This window comes from Bos indicus, chromosome 1 (genome assembly GCF_029378745.1).
Source record: "Bos indicus isolate NIAB-ARS_2022 breed Sahiwal x Tharparkar chromosome 1, NIAB-ARS_B.indTharparkar_mat_pri_1.0, whole genome shotgun sequence".
NCBI classification, from domain to species: Eukaryota; Metazoa; Chordata; class Mammalia; order Artiodactyla; family Bovidae; genus Bos; species Bos indicus.
Window position 1 is genome coordinate 82318303 of NC_091760.1, and position 15846 is coordinate 82334148.

The 15846-nt window shown below is 44.5% G+C and overlaps 1 protein-coding gene across 5 annotated transcripts in view; it reads right to left on the reverse strand.

The window, feature by feature from the left end:
* Positions 1–15846, reverse strand: part of MAP3K13 (mitogen-activated protein kinase kinase kinase 13) — a 161794-nt gene that overhangs the window by 5919 nt on the left and 140029 nt on the right. For all 5 annotated transcript variants that reach the window (XM_070790586.1, XM_019958503.2, XM_070790581.1 and 2 more), the window contains 6 exons: positions 13200–13309; positions 11748–11864; positions 10822–10959; positions 6842–7628; positions 3972–4042; positions 1275–1572 (listed from right to left, as the gene is read on the reverse strand). In XM_070790586.1, coding sequence (XP_070646687.1) covers positions 1275–1572; positions 3972–4042; positions 6842–7628; positions 10822–10959; positions 11748–11864; positions 13200–13309 — 1521 coding nt within the window. The remainder of the gene's footprint in view (positions 1–1274; positions 1573–3971; positions 4043–6841; positions 7629–10821; positions 10960–11747; positions 11865–13199; positions 13310–15846) is intronic.

Below are 15846 nucleotides of genomic sequence, written 5' to 3' on the forward strand. Positions count from 1 at the left end.
GATGAGACCAGACCCTGTCCTTGTGGGACTTATGGAGAAAGAAGACTTAGAAAGATGATGATGACAATGAAGAAGACGACAGTGAAAATAGTGTCCCACAGTCCCACATATATTGTTCACTATGTTCCAGACACTGCTGTGACTGCTTTAACATCTATTAATCCATTTCATCCTCTGTGAAATAGAGGCTGTTATCATGCCTGTATATGGGATACGGGAGCTGACCTACAGAGAGGTTAAGTGGCTCGCCCCCCATCACACAGTGAGTGAGTGGAAAGGCTAAGGTCGACATCTGGGCAGTCAGACTCCAGGGTCTACGCTTCCAATCATGATGTGACCCATCCTCTGAGAAGGCAGTACTGTATGTTAACTGAAGTGGTACATGTGCTCTGACAGCACGTAGGGGCTGGTGTGGACCTGGGGGAGGGAGGCAGATACCCTCAACTAGGTTGGGAGACAGGGTCAGAAGTGATGCTTGAGTTGAATCTCAGGGTGAAGGGTTCCTGAGCAGTTTTATGCTTGTGCTTCATTTGGGAAAACTACCCCATTTCGGGAAGCTCTATTATCTCTGTAGTAAGTCTCCTACATACGAATGAGTTCTGTTCTCAGAGCACATTTGTAAGTCCAATTTGTTCATTAAGCCCAACTAAAACAATCAGCTATACAGTACTGTACTGTAATAGGTTTATAATACTTTTCACACAGATAATATATAAAAAACACACAAGTAAACCTTTTTAATCTTATAGTACCGTACCCTGCAAAATACAGTAATACCAGCTACATCACTGCTGTTTTTATGCTTGCTTCCAGATATCCTGGGCTTGACATATCGATACTGTCCTACTGTACACTATATAGTGCTGTACAGTAAAATTACACAAAAGCACAACCACGAGGAGAAGGATGCACACACGTGACAATGTACGCCAGACACACAAGGTAACTTGAGTGATGGGCATGCAAACGTGAAAGCTGGCAACTTAAAGGTCCGTATATAGGAGACTTATACTTCTACTTCCTTCATAGAGGAAGTTATTCTATCCTATATGTGTGTGTGTTAGTCACTCAGTTGTGTCTGACTCTTTGCGACCCCATGGACTGTAGCCTGCCAGGCTCCTCTGTCCATGGGATTCTCCAGGCAAGAATACTGGAGTGGGTTGCCATGCCCTTCTCCATAATTGTAAAGGCCCTAGGGACTTGAGCATGTTCTAACACAAAGACCTCCAGGAAAGGGGACAGTGATGAGAGGAGAAGAGAGGAGAAGACCCCACCTCATAGCCACGTTCCTCCGCACATAGCTTGCCCAGAGACATCTGTGTTTTCACGCGACGCACAGCACACTCCTTGTCAGAGAGCCCGTCCGAATGTGAGGATATCTCAATGGGGATCTCCGGCGTCTGGGACAGCAGGTCATCAAGCTTCTCTGCCAGGCGATCTTCGAGTTTATCTGCTAACTCATCAGGGCTGTTTGAGTGGTCACTGGTATTTCCTTCCTCGCCATCAGACACAGAGAAATTCTCAGAGCTAAAGGTGGAATATGACTGGCAGCTGCTGATACAGCGATGGGGCCTAGAACCACAAAGAACCAGAGGAACTTAGTCCTGGGAATGGCTGTTTTTCTTGTCTGTTGGTCGCAGTCTTGGTGGGAGGTGATCTAGTTTTCTGCTTGCCCCGGAGGGAGAGCCAAATCCAGAAAGGAAGAAACTATTTAAAGCAACAGAGAGGGAAATCTGCGTTCCCCCTTTCGTTTGGTTTTCTATGCTTATGTGGCTCTACACAACGCTGCAAAGCTGATGGCTACCGCTGGTCTTTGGCAGGGACTGCACTTCTCACTGGGTACGGGGGCCTCGGAAGGCTGAGTGCTGTTAGGATCGACCCCTAACAGAAAGGAGCTTGGCAGGAACGTTGACTCTGTAGCTGTGGGCACTGTCCAGCAGTAGGTGCTCACTCCAGGTAAAGTCGGGGTTTAGCTCTCATGAGACAAAGCTTCTGGGGAGCAGGGAGGGGATTTATAAACCTTCCTCATTTCTCTCCCATTGTTTACAAAGGAGCCTAGTAAATAAGAATGCTGTTAGCTTACACTGTCTTCAAATAACAAAACAAATAATAAAAATGAAGACTGCCTCTCCCTCTGTCATTGCCTGACCTTCCTGTATTTCTTAGTACAAAGCGATTCCGATGGCCTGTGATCTGAGGTTGGCTAATGACCAGGCCAGGTGATGGGCCGGAGTGATGGCATCAAGAGTCCAGATGCAGGAAGCCCAGGTTGGAAAGGGAAGTTAAGGTAGGACTCACACAACTTCTCAAGGCTGGTAACCCAGAAGGGAGACAAGGGGAAGAATGTTATAATAGAAAAAGTAAAATCATGAGGTTTAAAACAAAATTTGTATCATAGCAAGAAAGAAAGGTGGGGAGCCATCAGGTGGGCTGAGTTAATGGTGACCATAGGAACAAATGCTGGAAGTAATTGTGATGCCCATAAAATGGGGTCAGAGGATGAAAAGACAGTTATCCAGGGTCAATCTCACTGCAGAGGAGAAAACATAGTGCCCAAGGAAACAAGGTAGCAACGGCAGTGTGGTAGAATAACTCAGGGGTGAGAACAGACTTCAATTTTGTGCATGGCATATGGGCCCAGAATACAATCTGCCAAAGCATGGGGAGTCCCTTGGTCTCAGCAAATTCCTGGTTCTGGGCAGGTACACAAACCTTCTTGGGGTATTCTTACAGTCTTCCTCTTCAGGAACAGAATGCCTATCAGCAGAAAAGGCCTCCTGGGAGGAAAACTCCTTTCAATACTTCTACATGAGAGCAGCTGTTAATTCTAGGGGTAGGGTTGTATGGTCCTTCTTTGGTCCTACAAGCAAAGTTCTTATTGCTGGCTAGGCAGGAAGCTGTTTCTAAGGATGGGCTGAAGGAGGATCAACTTATTTAACTATACTTAACCTGCTGCTGCTGCTGCTGCTAAGTCACTTCAGTCATGTGCGACTCTGTGCAACCCCATAGACGGCAGCCCACCAGGCTCTGCCATCCCTGGGATTCTCCAGGCAAGAGTACTGGAGTGGGGTGCCATTGCCTTCTCCAATGCATGAAAGTGAAAAGTGAAAGTGAAGTTGCTCAGTTGTGTCTGACTCTTGGCGACCCCATGGACTGCAGCCCCCCAGGCTCCTCCGTCCATGGGATTTTCCACGCAAGAGTACTGGAGTGGGGTGCCATTGCCTTCTCCATACTTAACCTGGTAAGGTATAAAATCCAACGCATGGGAAGTGCTATGGATTGAATTCTATCCTCTCCAAATTTATATGTTGAAGCCTTATCTACAGTGTGACTGAATTTGGAGATGGGGTCTTCAGGAGGTGTGTGTATGTGCTCAGTCACTTCATTAAGGTTAAATGAGGTCATATAGGTGGGGCCCTAATCTGATAGGACTGTGGCCTTATAAGAAGATGAAGATCTCTTATGCTCTTTCTCTCTCCCCTACCGTGTGAGGACATAGCAGGAAGGCTGCTGTCTGCAAGCCAGGAAGAGAGTTTTCACCAGGAATCTTGGACTTTCCGGCTCCAGAACTAGGAGAAATAAATTTCTTCTGTTTAAGCCACCTAGTCTGTGGTATTTTGTTACAGCAGCCTGAGCAGACTAATACAAGGAGGTACACTAGAAACCAATAAAATTACCCATAAAACAGCACAGCCATCTCTCATAAACTGCCCACTATATTCTCCATTATAACCTTGAGTCATATTTATTTTCCCCATCTTTCAGTTATTGTTTAGTGAATTTGGATAAACTAGGATCTGCAGTGCATAGCCAGCTACCAAAATGGCCAACAGGAAAGCATGAACACAGTGGGTCCAAACTTCCCTATAAGGGGCTGTTAGAAAGTGGCCTGCGATGGAACTGAAGGTGTGGCAAACTCGGGGTTCTCCCTGCTTACACTGAAAGCAATCACATAGGTTTATTGGTTTTACCTCTGTCTTCGTGGAAATTCAACTTCACTATCTACTTCCCCTTCTTCCTCTTCAGAGGAGTCATCTCCACTCTGAGAAGAACAAGGAGAAAAGAGTCTCATTTCTCTTTCTTACATTCACACACACACACATGCACACACACATATGTACACAGAGACCCTGTAAAAGATTTAATTATCATCAGAGGCACTGAGAGGTAGCTTGCTGAGTGTAATTTTGAAAAGCATACCTCTTCACTCATTCATATAGCAACTTTCCCTGGGTGTCCATCCAGGCCTGCACGATGCTGGAGGACGCATAGAACTGGGTAAGGCTGGGTTATCTTTGCCCTCAGGGAGGTGAAGCTTCCATGAGAATGTCCACAGGTGAGTACTCAGGAGGGGAAACCAGAGACGAGGCCTTAGATTTGGGGGTGGTCTCTTGTAACCACTGTCACCAGTGGTTCTAGGCTCTGACACACAGACTTCAACAAGAGGTGGTCTTTCGGTTCTTCAAAGCCCAACAACTACTTCCCCTCTTTATGTACCAATCACTTTTTCTCTAGTATTACAGCTGTTATGCTTACAGCATCTCTACTGCTAAGACATCATTTAAGGTCAGATCCCATCTTGTTCTGTTTTATTCCTCCTCCACCATTAACACAACACTGCATACAATGTAGATGCTTAACATACGACTGAGTCAGCACGTAGGCATGGGTAAGAGAGTTCTGGCTGGGACATCTGAGGCCCCGTCACTGCTTGGGCTCTGTGGTTGATCTGGAAGGGTGTGTAAGTGTCTCATCTGAGAACACAATCTTCCCTTGAGGGAAGATTCCATTTCCCTTCAAGGGCACAGGAACAGCCCCACTTATGATTAACCATCATTAACCACAGCACCATGATGCACAGGATTACAACAATCCCTTGGGAGGTGAGTAAAGTGGGTCCAAATAACTGTACCAAAAATTGAGCATAATTTGCTACACAATTGCTTCTGTTGTTTATGTTTCGGTTTTTTGGCCATGAGGCATGTGGGATCATAACTCCCTGACCAGAGATAAAACCTGCACGGCCTGTGCTGGAAGGCTGAGTTTTAACCACTGGAATGTCAGGGAAGTTGGAAGGATAATTTATTTTTAAAGTCAGTTCTAATAATCTATCGCTTTTACCCATTTGTCTTCTGATACGCGTTTTGAATAGGAAACACAGGGATGGAGCTATTCTGCCTGTGGAGACAAGCACGTCCCCCTAAAGCACTCCTGGGAGTGGATCTCAGTAGAGAGATGTTGAGCCGCCCTGTGGGAGCGTAGTTCTAGGGAGGCCAAGTGTGTGAGGAGTGTGTTGCGTGGCCTGCAGACCCACAGATGCCTCAAAATGGCACCAGGATAGTTCAAAGATACATGTTACTTGGGAGTGGACTGGGGAGTGGGCTGATGGGTTTCTTCTGGGGGTGATGAAAAGATTCTAAAATCAGTTGTGCTGATAGCTGCACAACTCTGAATAGAAAAAACTGAGTTGTACACTTTAAACGAGAGAACTGTATGGTAAGTGAATTATATCTCAATAAAGATGCGACCAAAATATCTGACCCCATGGGGGTCAGAGCCGCAGAGAATGCACTAGCCCAAATCCACTGCACTACCAGAAACACGATGTATCCCCGGGAATGCTCAGTAAGTAGCAGCACTGTATGTGGAGGAGCAAGCACAGCTCTGAGACAGCGGCCCTCAGCTTCAGCTTCTTTCCTAGGAAATGTCTAGTTGACCAAAACATGCTCGTTTGCATTTCAGACACTTTCCTTTCTTCAGTGGAACTCCCGATGAACGAAGATGACGTGAAACAATGGTTAGAACTGAGTGGGTGTTTTCTGTGTGCTAAACACTTTTCATATATAGTGTTATTTTTCATTAGCAAGATGAGCTCATATTTTTGGAATGTTGCTGTATGCCAGGTTCTATTCTAAATTCTTTACATATTAACTCATTTAATCTTCACATCAATCAGTGAGGCAGGGTCCACTATTAGCCCCATTTTATAGATTAGAAACCGATGCTCACAAAGGTACTAAGTGGAAGAGCCTGGTTTTGAACTCAGGTCTGTCTGACTACCAAGCTTGTGCTCTGACATAAGGTAGGAGACTTAGCCGGACTTCCAGCTAATAAACCACAGGCAGCCAGTGGGTGAGGAGGAGAGGAATAGGTTTTGGTGACTGAGAACTGGCTGGGTCTTGATGGTTAATGGTGGTGTTTTTCTAAAACATACTGGGAAGAAAGTGAGTTCCATGGGGGATTAATAAGTGTTATTTTTAAAAGGCAGTATGTCAAATAGGTGAGGCAAAAGATGGCTTAAAGGAGGTTACTGCATGCTTTCTCAAAGCCTGCTACTGCTGCTGCTAAGTCACTTCAGTCGTGTCCAACTCTGTGCGACCCATAGACGACAGCCCACCAGGCTTCCCCATCCCTGGGATTCTCCAGGCAAGAACACTGCAAAGCCTAGGATTTGTTAAACGTGTACTTAGGAATCTCCGAGAGGGAATGTTTCCAAAATCTGTTTTATAATGGGATTCTTCCTTCTTGTAACATCCTTAGGACCAGGCTAGGATAGTGGATTCCAACCTATTTTGATAACATAGCCCTAAGATACAGCTGTTTTTCTACTTATAAATTATATATACTTGAATCAGTGCCCTGATTCAGGAGTTGTATTCTTTAGTCTATCACCTAAGCAGTGTGGAAAGTATTAAAAGCAAAAATACTGCTATTTGTGCTTTTGTTATCTCATCCTTCTACAAAATGCATATTCCTATATATATTCTACAATGCATAGCATATGATAGGCTTCGACATTCCTCAAAGGCAGTGACGCACTGCTGTTGTCGTTACACCTTACCTTCTGAAGTGGCCTTGTTTTGCGAGGTAGCACTGGGGGAGTGATGTGATGAGAGGCGCCAAGGGATGATGCAGACCGATAACCGCTGAATTCATTTTCTTCCATTTTCTCAGAACCCTGGGCATTTTCCAAGAGGGGATTGTGTGCTGGTGGCTTGAAAAGGCTGGGGCTCCTCCCTACCGGCTTGGCCGAGGGGACGTCTAGGGACCCATGCTGTTCTGGCCTGCACTGGAGGCAGGGGTCATAGGGGTCAGCCTGACAACAGCCCCAGGGGCCAGCCTGGCCCTTGTCAGGCTCAGAACTTCTCCAACAATCTGCCGCCATGGCCGTGGAGATGAGGTCAGGGCTAGAGCCAGGCATCTGTCTTTGAGAGTGGTTGCTGAGTGGGCTCCGCAGGGCTGCTGCAGGACCAAAGTACCTCAGGTTGTTGGCGCAGGTGGCAATGTCCTGTCCGTGCATATTGAGTCTGGGATGGTGACTCTGCGACATGGCAGGTGGGGGTTGCTGGTATTGCTGCTGCAGAAGATTATGGTGCTGGGAAGATGGGTACTGGGGCTCAGCTTGGTGGAGGGAAGTGGGATGGGGCGAATCCTCCTGGGCTGGCTGGTTTTTCAAGATGGCCGCAAAGTCACCGTGGCTGCCTCGGCTGTTCCCACGTCGGTGGCGTGGTTTGCTCCGATATCGGCTCTTGCTGCTGGAGGAGGACAGTTTGGGACTTCCGGATAAAGGGGATGCTGTGGGAGCCACTTCCACACTGGGGATACCTTCAGATCTCAACAGATCTGGCCTGCAAGGAAAGAACAGGTTTGGTTTTAAACATATGAAAACTCTTTCAAGTTTGAGGAAAACTTGGTCTGGTGGTTGCCAGAGGTGGGGTGATGGGACTAGGGGTGGGTGATATGGGTGAAGGGGATCAAAAAGTACCAACTTCCAATTATGATACAAGTAAGTCATGGGATTAACGGCGGTGTAACTGGGGTTGACAATACTCTATTATGTATTTGAAAGTTGCTAGGAGAGTAAATGGGGCTTCCCAGGTGGTACTGGTGGTAAAGAACCTGCCTGCCATGCAGGAGATGTGGGTTTGATTCCTGGGTAGGGAAAATGCCCTGGAGGAAGGCATGGCAACCCACTGCAGTATTCTTGCCTGAAGAATCCCATGGACAGAGGATCTACTGGCGGGCTACAGTCCACAGGGTCACAAAGAGTTGGATACAACTGAAGCAATTTAGCATGCATGCATGCATGCACAGGAGAGTAAATCTTAAAAGTTCTCACACAAGAAAAAAAATTGTAACTATGTATGGTGATGGATGTTAACTTATTGTGGTGATCATTTTGCAATATACACATATGTTGAATCATTATACCATACACCTGAAATTAATAAAATGGTATATGTCAATTTCCATTATTTAACCCAAATTTCAAATTTGGGTTAAAAAACCCAAACCCAGAACAGCTGAAGAGAGGTAGGAAAGCAGAAGCCCCTGCCACCCCCAACAAGGCTGTGGCTCCTCATCCTCTCTCCCCTCATAGTGGTCTCAAAGACACCTCTATTCAGGCCCCAGGGGGTTCCAGACCTTGCAGGGAAACTGCAGGTGCAGTCCTGCCTTCATCCTATGTGATAAGGAACCCAAAACCCCAACCATATTGGCTTCTGGTCTCACAGCTCATTACTGGTAGAATCTAGATGAACAGTCTCTCCTAATTGCCAGTCTGGCTTGTTGGACAGTCGGAGTACAGCCTGAAGGTATGTACAGATCACCTGGGAGCTTGTTAAAATGACTGCATAGGTGTGGGATGGGACCTCAGAGCCTGCCTTTCTAACATGCTTTCAGATGATCTCAACTGAGGACCACATTCTGAAAAGCCAGGCCTCACAGCAAATCAGTAGGCATCAGGCAGCAGGAGATGGTTTTTTTCTTCTCTTCCAGGAGAATTTCATTTAAAGACTTGTCTTAGTACAGAAGTTCCAGCTATCACCAGTATATGATGAGGTGGATAGGGTACTGTGGGATTATCAGCATCTTCCTGTCTCAGATTCACAGCACTGTGGTCAGTTGGCCAACCTGTGCCACAGACAGCATCTGGGGAGGTCCTGGGGCTCTCTACTGAGGAAAGAGAGCCCTCCAAGGCCCAGTGAGGGCATCTATCAATATTTACGCAGTAACTGGCTATGGCAGGATCTAAAAGAGAACTTAGGTGAAAGTGTCCTAAGATAGGTGAAGGCTGCTCAACCTGGCAGTGCCAAATCACAGAATAACACTGATACAGCACACCCAAGTTTACACAGCACTTCACAATACACAAAATACCACCTTCCTACTATTACAATACCCATTTTACAGATGAGAGCACTGAGGGACCAGAGAGGTTAGTTGGCTTGTGTCCATCACAAAGCTAGGAAATGGCAGAACTCACAGCTTGAAGCCAAGTCTTTGGACACCAAGGAACAGTTCTCCCCATTCCAAGCTTCTCCATGTTATAAGGCATTTAAACTATCTTATTAGACTATACTCAATTTGTGATGGGCTTGGTGGATCCATCATGGTTCATCTTTTTCTGTCCCTAACTAAACACAAATTGAGGCTAAAAGATAGTGGATGGTTTCTCCTCTCTGATCACCTGAGGCCACTGGCCTGCTGACTTGATAATCACTGGACTGTCCAAATAATCTGAAACATAAATCCTTCAAAAGGCGATCAACAGAACTCTCTGCAGCTCTAGTACCCACTCTGAGTTGCCTTTCTAGACAAGTTCAGCTCATCGACTAAGCATCTACTGGTGCTGTCAAACTTTCAAACACGTTTCTCACAGCTGAAATAAAAGTAAACACGAGCTCATACTGTGAACAATGAAACAGTACTATTTTCTCCCAAAGTGCTTGGTGTTTTAGCTGTTGGCAGACTGCAGAGAGGAGCCAGCAGGTGAAAGCTGTGCCCAGTTCACATACCAAAAGAAGGGAGTGGTGGGATTCCTGGAAGGGTTTGCCAGGTGCCAACTAAAAACAATTTCTCTAGAGCTTGACCAGAAGATGGTGAGGCGTGGTAAGTAAAAGCAAACCTGGGATTAATCCATGTAGTTATCCCTCAGTGGTTTAGATTTACATTAGTCAGGCTGTGCTGGGATGGTCACTGTTCTGAAAGTCTTAAAATACATGCTTGGTTTGCATTTTCTCACTACCTTTATTCTTACTGCATTTAAGGCACAGTCTTTCTTTTGCATTAATTTAGGATTGGGTCAACACTCCATTGATTGGGAGGAATTCCTCTAGCAGAGAGTTTGATTTAAAAAAACTGACTGGAAGAGCATTCTAACATTAAACTAGCAAGGGAAATGTGTTGTAATTAGGGGAAAGGGCATCTTTAAAAATTTTTTTTAACTTTTTTTTTTTTGAGCAACTGTGATTTCCTAGGTGATTTCACATGCCGTCTTATTTAAACCTCACAAAAGTTCCACACAGGAGTGGGATGAGGGGAACCAGATGATTAGATATAGGTAATTATCAAAGTGCCTGCTTTTGTTTTGGTGGTGGATTTACAGGCACTTATTACATTATTAAAAAGAACTAAATGAATAAATAAAAGTGAGACATACATAGACCCATGATGCATATTATACAGAACTCAATTCTGTTCACTAGGGGGTCAAGAAAAGAAAAAGAAAGTACACCATTTTACCGATGGCATTGAGAGAGATCAACCGACATATTCCAAATCACACAGCTTCTAATAGGATTTGAATCCAGGCCTGTCCGGCCCCCACTTCATTTCTCTTCACTGTTCCATGCTAAGATAATAAATATTGATGCCTTAGACAGTGATAACTGTATTCCCAGAGTCCAGGACACACTCTCTCCCACTTCCCTACTCTGTATCCAGAGGCAGTACCATGTGGCCACACTCACCATCATCTGATAATGTATTTTAGGGGCATATTTCCCCACTTATCTGAATAGTGTCAGTATAGATGCTCACCGCTTGGCCTGCATCCCAGGTCTGTGTGGCATGCCTTTCCTCTTCATGAGCTTCTCCATGGCATTGGGGTGGATTATTGGACGGACAGGATGTCGTTTGTAGGTCCCAGGATACTTCTTCTCCACAGCCTGCTCACGCCTGAAGAATGAAAGAAAAGGCCATGTGTCAGTCTTGCCTGGAGAATCCTATGGACAGAGAAGCCTGGCAGGCTACAGTCCATGGGGTCACAAGAGTTGGACACGGCTTGGTGACTAAACCACCAGTCACCCCAGAGAGAAAAGGTGGGCAGAATGTTTTCACAGGTTTACTCCACCCACAGAGTCTGGCCACACTTAACAGATATAGGCTATCTGAATAACAAGGCTACTCTTCAGGTTAAAAAGGAAGAAAAAACAAAACTAAATTCAAACTAACCTGACTTCATTTTTTTTTTTTCTTCAGCTTGCAGATGGGACTCGGAGGCCAACCTTCCCTTCCCCTGACACGACTCATGAGATACCAAGCAAAGGTTGAAGTCCTACTTATTTTCAGGAGCTGCTATTAGTCAGGACCCCAGAGTTTCTTGCCATTCTCAGGAGAACACTGAACCGCTTGCAGCAGTTGCTTTTCTTCCCTAGGGGGCGGTAAGCTCCCACTCATCCACACCAAGCTCCTCCTGAAATGAAGACCCCCCCCCTCTTCCCTGAGCCACTAGGCAGGTTGAAACTGCAAAGTGCACGGTCCCCTAGAACCAGCTCTGTGGCGAGTCCACTCAAATGTGAGCCCCATCGGGGCAGGGACCTGTGCCTGGAACATCTCCCAAGCAGTGTTGGGTGGATGAGTAAAACAGCCACCAGTTTTGAGTAGCAGTAACCTGGACGAGTGTTACATCTTGGCCAACTGACAGACCCAAATCAATCAGGACAAACAGTGGTCCGGGCACGTACTTGATGAGCTCCTTCTCCCGCATCTCTAGCTGCAGCATGATGGCACTCAGTTCCATGTACAAATTATTAGCCCGCTCAAGTTTCCGCTCATAGTGCTCACGAATATCCAAAGCATGCCTATCAAAGAAAACACAGGAGCAGCGAAGCTGATGAATGTGGGGGAGAGCCAGGGGTCAGCTCTAATGAAGTAAGAACAGGATGGTTTATCTCAAAAGCACTTGCCCAAGGGCCCTCTAAATTTAAGGCTCGCTTGTCTGATGTAGTGACTCAGACAAGGTGGAGTGGGAGATGAGAAGCCCAAGTTTTCCACTTATTTGATTGTTAAGGGCCATATCCACTCATACAGAATAGGTAAAATCTGAGTGCAATTTATGTATAATTTGTAGCCTTTGTCCGTACACTATTTGGCAATATCTTAATAAGAATATGCTACCTGTTAAGGGAAATATGCAGTTAAAGCTAACACGATAATCCCTCATTTATACTTATCCATAGTATAGATCTTGTTTGGGCTCCAAAATCACTGCAGATGATGATTGCAGCCATGAAATTAAAAGACGCTTACTCCTTGGAAGGAAAGTTATGACCAACCTAGATAGCATATTCAAAAGCAGAGACATTACTTTGCCAACAAAGGTCCGTCTAGTCAAGGCTATGGTTTTTCCAGTGGTCATGTATGGATGTGAAAGTTGGACTGTGAAGAAAGCTGAGTGCCAAAGAATTGATGCTTTTGAAATGTGGTGTTGGAGAAGACTCTTGAGAGTCCCTTGGACTGCAAGGAGATCCAACCAGTCCATCCTAAAGGAGATCAGTCCTGGGTGTTCATTGGAAAGAATGATGCTGAAGCTGAAACTCCAGTACTTTGGCCACCTCATATGAAGAGTTGACTCATTGGAAAAGACCCTGATGCTGGGAGGGATTGGGGGCAGGAGGAGAAGGGGACGACAGAGGATGAGATGGCTGGATGGTATCACCGACTCGATGGACATGAGTTTGAGTGAACTCCAGGAGTTGGTGATGGACAGGGAGGCCTGGCGTGCTGCGATTCATGGGGTTGCAAAGAGTCAGACACGACTGAGCAACTGAACTGAACTGAGTCTAGTGGTTATCTGTGTTCTACCCCTTAATAGATTATAAGCATCTTGGGGTCATAGACTACCTCTTATAAATTTCTGATCTTTCATGTTACCTAGGGCAGCAACTGAATAAACAAATAGCATTGCTCCAGGGATCTTTGTTGCAGAGATACGATAAAGGAAGATAACAAAGGTGCAGGGAGACAGTAAGAAAGTGATACAAAGGAGAACTGACTTTCAGGGCAACTTTTAAAGAAAATAACAATAACCAGCAGAGGTGACAGGTGTGTAGAAGATGAAATGATTCACAGAAAGGGTTCCTATTAAATATCTGAAGACTTGGGAATAAGAAGGGAAGTAGGAGAGGTCGGCTGACCTGAGCTCTTCTCTGCGCCTTCGAATAAGTTCTTCATCTAATCGGTGGATACAGGTTCCTTCACTCTTGATCTTCTCAAAGTGCTTTTTCACTTCTTCTCTCCATTCAGCCTAGGTGAGGACAAATTAAGTTTTGTTAACTCCAGGAGTTTTAATCCTTGATATAACCATAGGACCCTGTACGAGACTTCCCCCCACCCACCCCATATGATTATACTGAAGAGCCTTATAGAATAGATGTTCAATAGTAAAATATCTCACATTAACGTATCTGCACGCCCTACCCAACTCTTCACCCCATTTTCTGTGTTTAGTCTAATACTCGATGCTGTCTTGGCCCCAAGAAACATTACAGCTGGCATGCTAGCCATCATCTCTGGAATAAAGCAGTTCAGTTTTAAGTCAAGATTGTGGTGGAGAGAGCCTGGCTAGAAAGAACAGCTCTGATAACCATATGGTACAAGCATGTGTCAGTCAGAATATGACCATTTTTACATTCGACCAGAATCTCTCCTGGGCTTTGTTTACAAAAATATCTCGAGAAAATATTTAGTATAGAAGATCCAAGAGGCATGAACAACAGGAGAAGGGGATAAAAATACAGGAACTTATACAGGAATCTGTGGGCTTCTCAGGTGGCGCTAGTGGTAAAGAACCCGCCTGCTAATGTAGGAGGTGTTAAGAGATGTGGGTTTGATCCCTGGGTTGGGAAAATCTCCTGGAGGAGGGCATTGCAACTCACTCCAGTATTCTTGCCTGGAGAATCCCACAGACAGAAGAGTCCATGGGGCTGCAAAGAATTGGACATGACTTAAGTGACTGAGCATGCATGCATGCATGCATATAGAAATTTGGGAGTGAGAAAGAAAAGAGGGAAGGAGAAGGAGGAGAAAGAGCATGGTCAAAGAATTTAGTTGTCTGGAAAAAAATTTAGGAGAGGGATGGGTATCTAATATGTGATTTAAGTTTTTCAAAACGTAAGCCTCTTCCAATTTCCTAAATCTTTAGTAAAGCCCCTGACATTCACCTTGACTTTGGATGAGTGTATTTATTTGGTTTTGCTTTTTTTTAAAAAAAAAAAAATAAAGACAGGTACTGAACTGCATCTTTGGGTCAATGACAGGACAAAGATAAAGGAACAACCAAAAGATGGCAGGGATGGGGGTCTAAAAAGCAGAGCCAAAGTGTCCATGTAATTCTAAATCTCCCGGAAGTTCACAAAAGTATTAAAAAGGACACTGGACTTTTCCATAAGGCGTGGTGTTTCAGACTAATTTCATCTAAATTTCAGGAGGCAGGAAAATCTCTGCAGGAATATAGTCTATAGACCATTTCTAGAAAAACAGCTAAAGGAGAACCTTCCTCAAATTATGTATGCACTAGTATCCCAAGAAGCTAATGAGATAATCTAAAATAATTTCCAGTGAAGACTAAATATGTAACTAAATGTTTCTAACTGTATTGTCTTCCACAGCTCTTCTATCCTTTTAAGATTCATAAAAATGATCTCTCTAGACCCTGGAAGAAGTTATAGTTAAGTAATTGTGAAATTAGAGAAGCTTTCTCCCCAGATTTGCTGTTTCTCATTTATTTTTATAGAAGAAATTATATTACAATTATTTAGAAAGTGTTCATTCTGCCTATCTGTTTATAATATGTTAGATCTTCATATATATACATATACATATTGACTGACCATTGGGAAGCGATTTCTGTCAGTTGATTTTCTGGCATCAAATCTGCCAAGCAATGTCATCAAAAAGCCAAGATCTAGAATGTGAAGCCCATTGTTTGGCAACAGTCTTTGACAATGGTGATGGCGGTGGTTTGGTTGCTAAGTCGTGGTGGCATCTAAGCAGTGAACACAGGTTTGGTTGAGCCCAGGTAATTCTGTTCTCTTAGCCACCATATTAAAGTCACAGTAAGAGTATTTGAGTTTTAAGACTGACAATCAGGGTGGTTGGACCTAAAACGGATAAGGGAGGGGGCTAAGGGTGGGTCTTAAAGCATCCTCTATTTTGAAAATCATGTCAGTGGATCCTGACACTTTAACAGGGAACAAGAATATCTCCCTCTAGTGGTGAGGGATCAGATACTGCAGATCCGATTTTTTAAATTCTAGAGGAAATAAACCTCCTGACACCTGGCTCATGGAATGTGAAACTTAAAAGACAACCCTCTCAAGATTGAAACTTATTAAAGTAGATTTCCTCAAAAGAAATTCCCTTTGTGTGAAAACACCAAGTACTGATTAATAATAATGTGTTTTCCTCAAAGGTACTACTGTGTTACAGGTAGATGTTAATTTTGGAGTTCCATCACATATACTTAGAATCTTTATGTAATAGGAGTTCCAATTTGCACTTAATCTGCAATTTAGAGATGTCTGGGCATATCTAAGAAATGGAGGTGGGCAGTTTGTACAGAGATTAAGGACTCTCTGAGAGAAAACATGAGGGAGGGAGGAGTCCTGGTGATTCTGACCTATAACAGTCATTAACATAGGAGTGGAGAGGCACTTCCTACTGTTCCACTAAAATACCAAGAAAACCTTGGGCCATAACTAGCACTATTATGTGATCTGTAACAAAATGTAACTTAACAGGGAAAGGACCATTTCATTGCATAAGCACAAGAATGTGCAAATT